The following is a 13,361-nucleotide window of genomic DNA, read 5'->3' as shown; positions in this document are numbered from 1 at the left end:
GGACAGGAGGAAAGAGCAAGCATAATTGGGGCTGGAGCCTTAATCTGGAATCCCTCTTCTACCAAGACCTACCTGTTTGACCTTGGACAAGTTACTTAGCCTTCCCTGTGTCCATTTTCTCATCTTATAAACTGGGGACATGTAGTGCTCAAGGGAGCGTAGGGTAAAATGAGGTGAGGCATGCTAAAAACTTGCATAATTGGGAGGGGCTTAATTGTGGTAGTTATTATCATCACCCTTAAATCTACAAGCAATTCACTCAAACTAGTTTGAGTATTTATAAGGCAAACATAAATGAAACTCAATATACCTATTACATTAGGTTTGAAAAAAAGCTGTGTTTTAAAAAGCAGCTAATTGCAATCCGTTACAAAATCCCCAAATTACAAGAAAAACTATAATACACTTAAAAAAAAAAAAAACAAAAAGACAAATCATGATTAAGGGATATATAAATACATTTATTGGTAGTATTCCTGAATGATGAATGCAGAGAATAGAATACAAAATCAGCACATACAAGGAACTATTAATCTTCAAAAATGCTATATACTTACATTTTGACCAATTTTGCATATTTGTTTAGATTTACAAACAAATGTAAAGCAAAGTTTTCTTCTGAATATACTTCAAATTTGAATTGTAGTGTTCTCCATTCTAAAGCCAGCTGTTTTTTGCTGTATTTACACCAACTATGATTTACTTTGTTTGTATCTAACCTAAAAGCAAGACTCTGCAAGCTGATCCTGAAGCAGCCAGTTACTCAGGAATTTTACAACAGCTATTAGAGAGAGGATAAAGCCACATGAAAGAGCGAGCCTCAATACTAGATATACAGATACAAGAGAAAACACCAAGAAGCAAAAAGAATCACAGAAATACCAATTCTATTCTAAAGCATAATTTCTAATTCTAGCAGCAATTCAATTAGCAATAGCTTAGGTGCCTGTATTCCAAAAAACAAAACCATTAGTTCTTTCACTACAATTTCCTGACTTTACCCAATGAATAATTATCAAGCCTTCATATTCTTTTTTAATAACTCAAGAACATAATTCATACATTACAGGATCATTAACAAAAGAGGCCTTCAAACATACTGCTGAAAGCTGCAATATAGTTTGAGGGCCAGATTTCAATTTACATAATATTACCATTCATAAAGAGTTTATGACACCCAGTACAATACTGTTCAGCACGTTAACTCAGAAATGCTCCATCCATTCTTGCCATCAGAGAATTACAGATATGGATGGGATTGTTAAAAGTCTAACAGGGCCTCTAAATAGAACTGCACATGAAATAATTATGAACTATGATAAAACTGTGACAACACAGCTAGCTTATAGAACTGAATTTTTCACTATAATAGCACTACAGATTTATGACAGTTAAATATCAGAATTATTTTTCCCTGCTAACTCTTCAATAGAAAAAGGATTTTCTGACTGTAATTCTGATGAATGGTTATCTCTGATGAATAGGGTGCTAGGGAAAATCGGAAAGTGAACAAAATGAACTCGTTTATTTTTCACAGATATTAACGAGCAAAGCAGTTTACAAAAAATCAAAAATTAACCTAAAAACAAATAAATATAAGATCAAATCAATCATCTTTGAACAAAATATAGCTCATTTTCAAAAGTTTTGTTTGGTTTGTGACTAGACTTAAAAATACTAAAATAAGCCAAATAGATTCTAACAATACTAATTTGCTGCACAAGATTTGAAAAAAGTACTTCAAGTTTTAAATTATCTCTTGTCCCTAGAGACAGTAAATAAAAAGTGGCTCTTGCAAAAATAAATGAAAACAAAACCACCAACAAAAACTAATCATATAAGACATTGTTTTTCTTTTTGAATACTTCAATTGGTCCTATATTAGGATAAGGTTTTGATAGCAAGGACTTCCTAGCCTCTTCCTTTATCTTCCATTCTCTAGTCATTTGTGTTTTTACCAAACAAGGCTATGTGCAGGTTTTCCTACAAAGTCAGGCTGAGTCAGAGGTAGTGTTAGGATGCAATATACTTGATCATAATATGTAGTTAGTTCAAATGAACACATCGTTATCTAAAAGGATTACAATAATTAAAAATGCAAAAAGAAACATGTACCGCCCTCACTGCTTTGCACTAAGAAAAATTCTGAGAAACTGAGAACAAACATTGGAAGCCAGGAAATAGGCAATTCATTGCCTCATCTTCCATGAGCTCCCTTAATGCACCAGTTCAGGCTGGTTTTCCACAAAGGGCAGCACCCCGCTCACATAATAGGCAATGCCAAGAGACAGCAAAGCAATGACAAAGATCAAAAGCAACACTCTCCAGAAGCCCAGATCCTCCACAAACTCCTGCCACGTGGTTCGGAAGCTGGAAAGGACCCCTTCACCTTGCTGCAGGTTGGGATTGAGGAGTGAATGGCTTTCCATAGCACTGTGGAAGAAGAAAGAGCAAAAAGGGCATTAAAAAACACAGCAATTCCAAAAACATAAAACTATAGGACTATTATTTAGAAAAGACCAAATACACACATACACACACACACATATATACACTCTTACATGCTTATGTATCTGAACAATATATCCTAAACTGTAAATTGCTAAATGGTAATGAGTATGTTTCTCTTGGTTTAGAATTTAGTAAAGTCAAGTTAAAAATTCTGTTAAAAAGGTCCTGGTTGGGCATGGCGGCTCATGCCTGTAATCCTGGCACTTTTGGAGGCCAAGGAGGGAGGATCACTTGAGCCCAGGAGTTCGGGACCAGCCTGGGTAACATAGCGAGACCCCATCTCTATTTTTTTTAAGGTGTCCTGAGCAGAAGTCTTGAAATAGGTTAAATGAGTTGTTTCCATCAAGATATTAAACCACGTATCTCTAACAATACATTATTGTTATGTTAAATTTAGAAGATTCAAAGGGTAGACTCATAATTTAAGAATGTATTAATATGAATAATCAGACACGCAGGTGATGACACCTGAAGAGGACAGTCATCTACAAGTCAAGCAGGGAGGCCTTAGAAGAAACCAACTTTGTGACACCTTGATCTCAGACTTCTAGGCCCTAGAACTGAGAAAACAAACGTCTGCTTGAGGGGACAGTGGTGGGAAAGATGAGTAAATCTAAAGTCACTTATATAGTGTGTGTGAATCTTAAAGTTAAAAGGGAATTTTTATTAATTTAGTTCAATAATCTGACCAATGAAGGAATTCCTTCTTTAAGTGTAATTCTCTAATAATGGAAGCTTACTCTTCAGCCTGTTGTCCATGTGGACTCGTCTAGTTATCAGAATTTTTTTTTTTTTTTTTTTTTGGAGACAGAATCTCACTCTGCCGCCCAGGCTGGAATGCAGTGATGTGATCTTGGCTCACTGCAACCTCCACCTCCCCGGCTCAAGCAATCCTCCTGCCTCAGCCCCCCAAGTAGCTGGGACTACAGGTGCACACCACCATGGCTGGCTAATTTTTGTATTTTCAGTAGAGACAGGGTTTCGTCATGCTGCCCAGGTTGGTCTTGAACTCCTGAGCTTAGGTGATCCACCTGCCTTGATCTCCCAAAGTGCTAGGATTACAGGAATGAGCCACCACAGCTGGCCTAGTCATTAGGAATTCTTAATAGTTTCTTCCTACTGGTTTTAGTTCTATCTTGTACAATAAGACAGAATATGTTCATTCTCTTCTGCATAAAGGCTAGTCTAATTGAAAATAAGGTAGTGCAAATACCATAAAAACACTGATTCTGGTTTTCAGAACTTTATCAATGAGAAATATGACTACCACAAAGAGAAACTGCATCTGACTTTGGTACTTGGAAGCACTAAGGGAAGAGCACCCATGGTTATGTCACAACATACAGGCCCAATAAGAGGGTATCATTTAGATTAAAGCCACAATGACCATGATCATAGGAACCAACTATCTACTGGTTATCAAAGTTCATTACTATCCTTCCTAACTCCCATAAAACAATCTCTTAGAGTCTCATTCACTATGAACTATGAGTAAACATGCAAAACTGGCATTTTTTTAACCTACAACTTTATTTTACTTCTTGATACCATCAAACAAAAGTCCTTCAGCCTTTACCATCATTAGAGGTCTTCTCTGATCATGGGAAACTGACTTCCTAATGGGCCAGTCTACTTAACACCCAAACTTTTTTTTAAATAATTAAAACATGTTTATTCTCTGAATAAGAGATGATGTTTTCAGTGGGAATCTACAGCAATACAGTAATTACGGACAACTTGAGAGCAAGTTTAAAAGTAAGATTAGAATTTTGAGAAGGCCTAAAAGAGTAAAACCACAAATGGATAACAAAGTTCTGGAGAGGCTTAGTTTGGCCTATGTAAAATTTACTGATTATGAGTTGACATGCCCTTATACTCAAACATGTTAGGTATAAAATGAAAATTCAATGAGCATTCTCTCATTGCTCTTCAGAGCTCATGAAGCGCTGCCAATCAGGATCTTCTATAAAGACTTTATCCAATGAAATGCTTTCTACTGTCCAGGGAATATCTGATTCTAACATAATGGGGTGTGTGTGTAATCCTTTTTTAAAAACGTGGTATCTACACTGTCTTTGGGGGTTGTGTTTGTGTGTACCTTTTTAAAAAAATGTGACAGCTAAACTGTTTTTGTTATCCCACACCTACAAAGTAAAAAGGAATTAAACTTAAGAGTTTATATGGAGGAGTGGGGAAATATTTTTCATTAACTTGATTTATAGTCCCTTCTAAGGCCTGTAGAAGTTGTGCTGTCTCGGGCGACTCCTAAGAGAAATGAAAAATATTATAGTAAACACATTTAAAACCCTGCTTTATCTTCTGCTCTAGAAAAAGCTGTTACACAATTATGCCATAATGCCATGTGCTAGCCAATCTCTTTAAACCTTTTCCTCTACTTTTTATTGAGATATAATTCACATCCCATAATATTTACCTTTTGAAACTGTACAATTCAGTGGCTTTTCATATATTCCCAAAATTATACAACCATCTCTTCTAATTCCAGCACACTTTCAGCACCTCTATCAGAAACTCTGTACTATTAGCAGTCACTCCTCCATTGCCGCTTCTCCCAGCTCCTAGTCTACTTTCTGTCTCTATGGATTTGCTTATTCTGGATATTTCACATAAACAGAAACATATAATATGTGGCCTTTTGTGCCTGGCTTCTCCCATGTAGCATGTTTTCAAAATTTATCCATGCTGTAGCATGTATCAGTACAAAATAATCATTAATAATATTCCACTGGATGAACAGATGATGTGTATTCCTTCGTCAGCTGATGGATGTTTGGGTGGTGTCCACGTTTTGGCTATTATGAATAATGATGCTATGAACATTCATATATAAGCTTTTGTGTGGACATATGTTTCAGTTTTCTTTGGTATATTCCTAGAAGTGGCACTGCTGGTCAGACGGTAACTCTATGTGTAGCTTTTTGAAGGACTGCCAGACTTTTCCAAAGACGCTGTTCTACTTTCCATTCCCATCAGCAGTGTATGAGGGTTCCAATTTCTCCACATCCTCCAGAGCACTTGTTATTATCTTTTTAATTGCAGCTATCCTAGTGGGTGTGAAGTGGCATTTCACTGTAGTCCTCATCTGCATTTTCCTAACGACATTACCTTTCAACTTTCTGATTTAAACTTCAACCACTGAATTTTTACCATGAAACTGAGGGGTAGAAGTAAGATAGGAAAACTAGGCAATAAAAGTGTTAATAACTCAATTTTTGAGAAACGAGCTTTACACAGTGTTACAATTAATACAAACTCTCATGCTGCAGTGAAATGGCAGGTATGTGAAGGAAGCAGGAGTACTTCAACTGCTCATCCAATGGAATATTTTTTTGTACTAATCACTTCTTAGTAAGTAATCACAACTGAGGCAAACTAAGGCCAAAAGTATATTTCTGCTAAAGAGGTGCCAAGAAACTGGCTATTAACAAAATAAAGGCCCTAAAAATATTCCAAACAAAAACATATTCTTGGCTGTTTTTCATGGTAAAGAAGCTTAAAGTACTTAATGTTATTTTATAAAAAGATAAAAATAAATTTCAAGTTATTTTGGAGGAACAAATCTGTAACAAATAATAGTTAACTCAATGTTGTTAAAGTGCTTATGCCATTCTGTCAATCCAAAGTACACAGGAGAGAAAAAAAAGGGCTTGTAAATACATCTCTGACTTCTTGTTTATCTGTCAGCTTTCAGTGATCACTCATGAGGAGTATGCACTGTTCCAGAAGTAAAGCTCCTGGATTTCCTCAGGACTGTACTAAGTGCTTGAAAGTATCTAAACAAAACAGACCTAAGCTTCAGAGCGGAATTAATGGTCCCCAAAGAGCACATCAACTGGCACAGAGAGGAGGAAAGCAAAAACAGGTACAAAGGAATCAAATGAACGGTGAGCTATGAAAAACAGAGAGGATTTCATCTAGAACTCACAGAAACAAGGATCCCAATGGTCTAAGTGGACTATGTGATTCTAAATCCAAGTCCTAGTCCATCAGCTACTAGGTAAACAGCTGATGTGGGCCCTTGTTTATTCTACTTACAACCTACCGAGAATGTTGGGAAGAGACTATGGAAGCTCAGCATCCTTTTTCCTTCACGTGTATAAACTGCATGGTGGTCAATCAGACTATATGCTACTGGAACTAAGTCTGGCCTATTAACTTTACGTATTGAGCCCAGTGATGTCAGGAGAAAAGATGGTTTGCCACCTTTTTGGAGCTTCCTGAACTGTGTTCTCCATTGCTTCTAGATGAGACATGATGAGCTAGTCAAGACCCGGTCAGTCACCACATCTTAGCTTCAATTACTTACAGGAGTCCAAATTTCATTAGCTCCAACTCATATGATCATCACTTTCACTTTCACATTACTGAACTGTGCATGTGTTAAATACTATCGTGCTTTCCCTCTCCTGTTTTCTTGTTTCTCAGCAGTCCACTTCCCTATCCATGAAACTACCTTTTGGTCTTTTCTAAAATTGCCCAAGTTCTTGGCTTTACTTATACTTCTCTTTTTTTTTTGAAATTCCATTCTTTTTGTGACCTGTACTTAAACCAAAGCTCCAGTTTCCTTCCCTTAGATTCAGTTGTTACTATTTCTTCTTTGTACTGTCAATACAGCAGGTGGCTAACAGAACATTATGTGCACATGACATGTAGTACTTTCTGTTAATAGCTTCTCAATTGTAATCTGCAGCCATAAGGTCCTATATAAAGTTCAAGTTGCACTTAAAAGCAAATGAATATTAAAGTTCACAAAGTTACTACAAATCCAGGTACTTAAAGTGACTTTCCCCTTAAAAAATCATATTATCTTGCTGGGCGTGGCTGCATGTGCCTCTAGTCCCAGCTAGTCAGGAGGCTGAGGCAGGAGGAATGCCCAGGAGTTCAAGTCCAGCATGAATAATACAGTGAGAGAAAAAAAAAATTTCCAGTACCTTTCACTCTCAGCTGTCTGCATGGTCTCCAGTTTCGAGTGGGTTCCTCTGTTAAATCCTTTTACCTCCTGTTCTTCCAAAGATTCCAGCAATCGGATGACATCTTTATTTACTCCTCTGCGCTTTGCCAGAACTAAAGGGGTAGCACCTTGATGATTGCTAAAAAAAGTTCATAAAAATAAAGAAGCCATCATAGCAGTTACACTACATTGTCAGTTCCATTTTTAGTACCCATTTGTATAGATCTCAGTGAAGAAAGAATGGGCCCAATTAGGACCTACCCTAGGGCCGTGGGGAACCAAAGGAGTATTTGGCTCACTGCAACTTTTCTACCATAAGCCTTGACCAGCAGGCTGCAATCAGACCTTGCCTGATGGGATTTCTGCACAGTTCATCACAGAGGCCATTATCCTCTTACCCAAACACGTCCCCCACCTCCAGCCCCATCCTCACACTGAATGTCTCCTCAACAGCAGATTGTGGTGGACGTTATAGCCGTGTGCCTCCATTTTTTTTCTGAATTGTACTACAGAAAGTGTTTATGAAGAATAAACAAATCACTGGGGGCGGGGGGGAAAAGATGGGTCCAATTAACTCAAAAGTAAAACCCAGAGCTGAGCCAAACATCCAGTGGAGCTGAATTTTGAATTAACCCTTGTTTTTCTTTCTTTTTTTTTTTTAGTTCCAGGGAAAAGGAAAAAGAGAACATATAGCCAAAAAAAAAAAAAGTGGATAAATCTAGTTCTAAACTCATTCTTATTTGATATTTACATTTTATCAGACGAGTACTTTTTTTTAACGTCTAAGAAAAAAATGTCAAATAAGCTGCCGTGGTTCACGCAGCTATTTAACGCTAATAAAAGGAGAGAACCACATTAAATCCTGCAGTCAATTCCTACCCCATTGTGTCCTGCAGAAACAGAAGCATTTACTGTCTTATTCAGATTTAGGGGCGTTATGGCATCAATAAATTAGGGCAGTGTGTAACTGTAATTTAAAGGTCAAGCTCAGTTTTACAGGTGACTTGACATCGTTCCCACTGAAAAAGCAGAGTATCACTAAAACAAACAAAAAGCCCCATGACTTCCTCAAATTGTTCAGTATAAAAAGGATCTTGGACTCCAGGGAGATTACAAAGTTCACATGGTGCATTACATGACAGAAGGCACACAAGCGTTAGAGTCAGCGGAACTAGGTTCAAATTCCAGCTCTGTCCCTTATAAACTGTGATCTTTTCAAATTCTCTATAAACTGTGTGAACTTTGTCCAATCCTTTTTTGTCTTAACTATCAAATCTGTAAAATGAAGAAAACACCTATCGTGAGAGCTCTTCATTCTGAGGACTAAATGAGCTAACAAGTAAACAGGGTCCAGCTCATAGATTTTCAACAAATGTTCTTTTCTTCTTCTTCCCTTGTTGTAACACTACACAATTAGTAGCAGAAACTACCCACTATTTTCATAGAAAAAAATATGCTGCTTCAGCAAAAACCTAGAGGTCAGCCCCTCATTCCCTTACTTGCCTAACAGGACTGCACTGTCTTCAATGCCTTTCTGAACTTATTTCAACTGATTAATGAGAAAACAAAATCTAAAGACCCGAGATAAGACTATCAGCTGAGAGACTAATGGGAAGAAATGACTAGACTTCTAAAACCATAGAGAACTTACCAAATATCAATTTTGAGTCCATTGGAAACCAAAAACTGGATAGTATCCACATGGCCACAGAGGTGAAGAGCCGTGTTTCCTTGATAATCTGTGGCCAGAAGATCAGCACCGAATTTATGCAGTAACTGGCAGATGTCTACATTCCCTCGAGCTGCTGCAAGGTGAAGGCCTGTTCTGCCCCTGCTGTCACGAATATTTGGGTCAAAGCCACTTTCCAAAAGCCGCTTGGAATAATTAAAGTCCCCATCAATACAGGCTTGTAGTAAGGGCACGTTAGTCTGAGAAGAATCATTTACAAAAACATACGACATTGTTCTGATGTGGTGGATGGAACACGCCTGTAATGAAATAGGTGAGTGAGATGCCATGAAGACAAATGAAATCAAGGCAAAGGAGTCATTTAGAAAAGCACTATTTCTCATCCTTTTTGGCCTCCTGCCTCTAATAAATTACTTTACCAAACAGAAACAACAACAAAGTTATCGATTATATTTTATTTTCCATTAAAACATTTTATTTTCTTCATATCTGCTGGATTAAAATTTTAATTACTATAAAGCTCTATTTTGCTTTTCATCATGTAAAAAGATTAAGAGATATTTTTAAAGTTAAGCAAGATATAATAGCTTAGATTTAAGTATTATGTTGTCAGAACACATAGATAACATGATGTTTAAACATCAAAGAACTACCCATATATAAATGCTACTGCTAGTAGACATTCATATTTAAACAAACTGATTATCTTTTATATATTTGCTTCTTCTTGTATTTGAGATATTCTACATGGTAACTAAAACTACTTGCATGAAAAGAAGTTATACTCAACAAAGACCTGTAGAATGTTATGTTTATAGCACAATTTTTTTTTTTTTTTGAGACGGTATCTCACTCTGTTGCCCAGGCTGGAGTGCAGTGGCGTGGTCTCAGTTCACTACAACCTCCACCTCCTGAGTTCAAGCAATTCTCCCACCTCAGCCTCCCAAGTAGCTGGAATTACAGGCGCTTGCCACCATGCCTGGCTAATTTTTTGTATTTTTAGTAGAGATAGGGTTTCACCATGTTGGCCAGGCTGGTCTTGAACTCCTAACCTCATGACCTGCCCGCCTCAGCCTAGAAAAAGTGCTGGGACTACAGGCGTGAGCCACCGTGCCTGGCCTATAGCACAAATTTTAAGAGAAAGGCTAAGGAAAGTAACAAACTGAATTTAAAAATCAGAGCATGAAATCAATTCAGATTATGCTTCTTTTTACAGTATTGATCTTATTCTGCTGTGCTCTGTGGTTATCTCAATATGTGACTGTGCCAAATTCCCACTGTCCAAAGACTGAGAGGTGAGGAAAAAACAAGTAGGGCTGTCTGGGAACACCAAGTCAGGACAAAGCAGCAATCTCAACCAGGTCTGATGTGAATTTCATCTCTGGGACTCATCCAGCTCACCAGTTTGCCCACATCTCTTTCACGGATGTTTCCCGGCCCCACTGGTGCACCTGAACTCAGGCGAGAGTTCAGCACCTGCCTGCTGCACCTGAACTCTCAGGACATTCTGCTCTACCAAAGTGCATACAACTAGGTCTCTCTCTCTTCCCCTAGGTTCATTTAAGAAAGACTTAAAGCCTGTCAAAAGAAACTTCGCTACAAAATTGACAAGAAAACAGAAAGGCAGACACCAATGCTTTTCTAGAGATGGCTTTTTAGTTCTTAAGTTACAAAAGCTTAGTCACAGATGGACTTGGCTTATACAGCTGATCAGGTAAAGTCTCTTTCTGAAACACTGATGGAACTGGATGCTAGACCCATCTATTCTTGTGCCTAACCTCAAGGGGATTCAGGGAAGCCTGGTTGCTGAGTTTGGTGAGATCGCTGCCCCTATTCCTTTCAACTTGGCTTCTCAGCAGAGCCATTGTCCCAAAATCTGGGGCTGCCTTACACAAGGGCTCTGCTGCTACCATGGGCTCTCTGTGGGAAGAGTGGGCATTAACATATATTGAGACTCGTTCTGAGCCAGGTGCCAACTAGGAGGTTTTAATGAATTTAATTTAATCTTCCTAATAACTCCACAGTAAGGTTTTTTTAATACCTGAATTTCAGTGAGGAGCCACTGAAGGATTTTTTGTTTTAAATTGAGACAGGTTCTCACTCTGCCACCCAGGCTGGAGTGCAGTGGTACAATCATGGCTCACTGCAGCCTCAAACTCCGCGGTTCAAGCAATCCTCCCACATCAGCCTCCTAAACAGCTGGGACTACTATTTCAATGAGTCCAGCCCATTGAAGGATTTTAAGTCAAAGAAATGGCACGGTCTTATTAGTCTTTCAGAAAGATTACTTGGATGGCAATATGGAGGGTTTGGATTGTAGAGAAAAAGACTGGAGGCAGGGAGATCAATCATTAGGTCACTGCAGCTATCTAGGCAAGAAATGAAAACCTGACCTAAGGCAGTGGCAGGCAGAAGGGGACATGCTGGAGAGGAATAGAGAAGACAGAATTAGCACAACTTAATGACTCACTGGATATGAAATGAAGACTGAAAAGGGGCTGTTAAGAATAATTTCAAGTAAGAAAAAAATATATGTTTATGATTTAAAAATACAGAGATTAAAATAAACTTCAGATTATGATACATATGATGACTTTTTTAAAAATCTGGCTGGGCACAGTGGCTCACACCTGTAATCCCAGCACTTTGGAAGGCCAAGACAGGAGGATAGCTTGAAGCCCAGGAGTTCGAAACTAGCCTGGGTAACATAGCGAGAGACCCTGTCTCTATAAAATATTTAAAAATTAGCCAGGCATGGTGGCGCACGCCTTTTGTCCCACCTGTTCGGGACGTTGAGGTGAGAGGATCACTTGAGCCTGGGAGATGGAGGTTACGATGAGCTGAGATTGAGCCACGGCACTCCAGCCTGGGCATCAGAGTGAGACCCTATCTCCCAAAACCAAACCAAACCAAACCAAATCAAACCAAACCAAACCAACACACAGAAAAACTCAATGAGAAGAATTTACTCAATAAAATAGTCAGGAATTCTTTTGTGAGGGTAATCTAAATATTTTCCCTTACAGCAAGGGTGTCCAACATTTTGGCTTCCCTGGGTCACACTGGAAGAAAAATTGTCTTGGGCTACACATAAAATACATAATGATAGCTGATAAGCTTTAAAAAATTGCAAAAAAAAAAATCTCAGGGCCGGGCGCGGTGGCTCAAGCCTGTAATCCCAGCACTCTGGGAGGCCGAGACGGGCGGATCACGAGGTCAGAAGATCGAGACCATCCTGGCTAACACGGTGAAACCCCGTCTCTACTAAAAAATACAAAAAAAAAAAAAAACTAGCCAGGTGAGGTGGTGGGTGCCTGTAGTCCCAGCTACTCGGGAGGCTGAGGCAGGAGGAATGCCCAGGAGTTCAAGTCCAGCATGAATAATACAGTGAGAGAAAAAAAAAATTTCCAGTACCTTTCACTCTCAGCTGTCTGCATGGTCTCCAGTTTCGAGTGGGTTCCTCTGTTAAATCCTTTTACCTCCTGTTCTTCCAAAGATTCCAGCAATCGGATGACATCTTTATTTACTCCTCTGCGCTTTGCCAGAACTAAAGGGGTAGCACCTTGATGATTGCTAAAAAAAGTTCATAAAAATAAAGAAGCCATCATAGCAGTTACACTACATTGTCAGTTCCATTTTTAGTACCCATTTGTATAGATCTCAGTGAAGAAAGAATGGGCCCAATTAGGACCTACCCTAGGGCCGTGGGGAACCAAAGGAGTATTTGGCTCACTGCAACTTTTCTACCATAAGCCTTGACCAGCAGGCTGCAATCAGACCTTGCCTGATGGGATTTCTGCACAGTTCATCACAGAGGCCATTATCCTCTTACCCAAACACGTCCCCCACCTCCAGCCCCATCCTCACACTGAATGTCTCCTCAACAGCAGATTGTGGTGGACGTTATAGCCGTGTGCCTCCATTTTTTTTCTGAATTGTACTACAGAAAGTGTTTATGAAGAATAAACAAATCACTGGGGGCGGGGGGGAAAAGATGGGTCCAATTAACTCAAAAGTAAAACCCAGAGCTGAGCCAAACATCCAGTGGAGCTGAATTTTGAATTAACCCTTGTTTTTCTTTCTTTTTTTTTTTATTTCCCAGGGAAAAAGGAAAAAGAGAACATATAGCCAAAAAAAAAAAAAGTGGATAAATCTAGTTCTAAACTCATTCTTATTTGATATTTACAT

The 13,361-nt window shown here is 38.6% G+C and overlaps 1 protein-coding gene across 2 annotated transcripts in view; it reads right to left on the bottom strand.

Moving 5' to 3' along the window:
- Positions 1–440: 440 nt before the first annotated feature.
- ANKRD46 (ankyrin repeat domain 46) overlaps positions 441–13,361 on the bottom strand; it is a 43,743-nt gene continuing 30,822 nt past the window's right edge. For both annotated transcript variants that reach the window (XM_011966723.1, XM_011966724.1), the window contains exons 3-5: positions 9,135–9,472; positions 7,464–7,622; positions 441–2,433 (exon numbers count right to left, since the gene is read on the bottom strand). In XM_011966723.1, coding sequence (XP_011822113.1) covers positions 2,217–2,433; positions 7,464–7,622; positions 9,135–9,445 — 687 coding nt within the window. In that variant the 5' untranslated portion in view covers positions 9,446–9,472 and the 3' untranslated portion in view covers positions 441–2,216. The remainder of the gene's footprint in view (positions 2,434–7,463; positions 7,623–9,134; positions 9,473–13,361) is intronic.

The sequence above is a fragment of the Mandrillus leucophaeus genome, unplaced genomic scaffold (genome assembly GCF_000951045.1).
Source record: "Mandrillus leucophaeus isolate KB7577 unplaced genomic scaffold, Mleu.le_1.0 Scaffold770, whole genome shotgun sequence".
Classification (NCBI taxonomy): domain Eukaryota; kingdom Metazoa; phylum Chordata; class Mammalia; order Primates; family Cercopithecidae; genus Mandrillus; species Mandrillus leucophaeus.
This window is presented reverse-complemented; position numbering and strand designations above follow the sequence as displayed.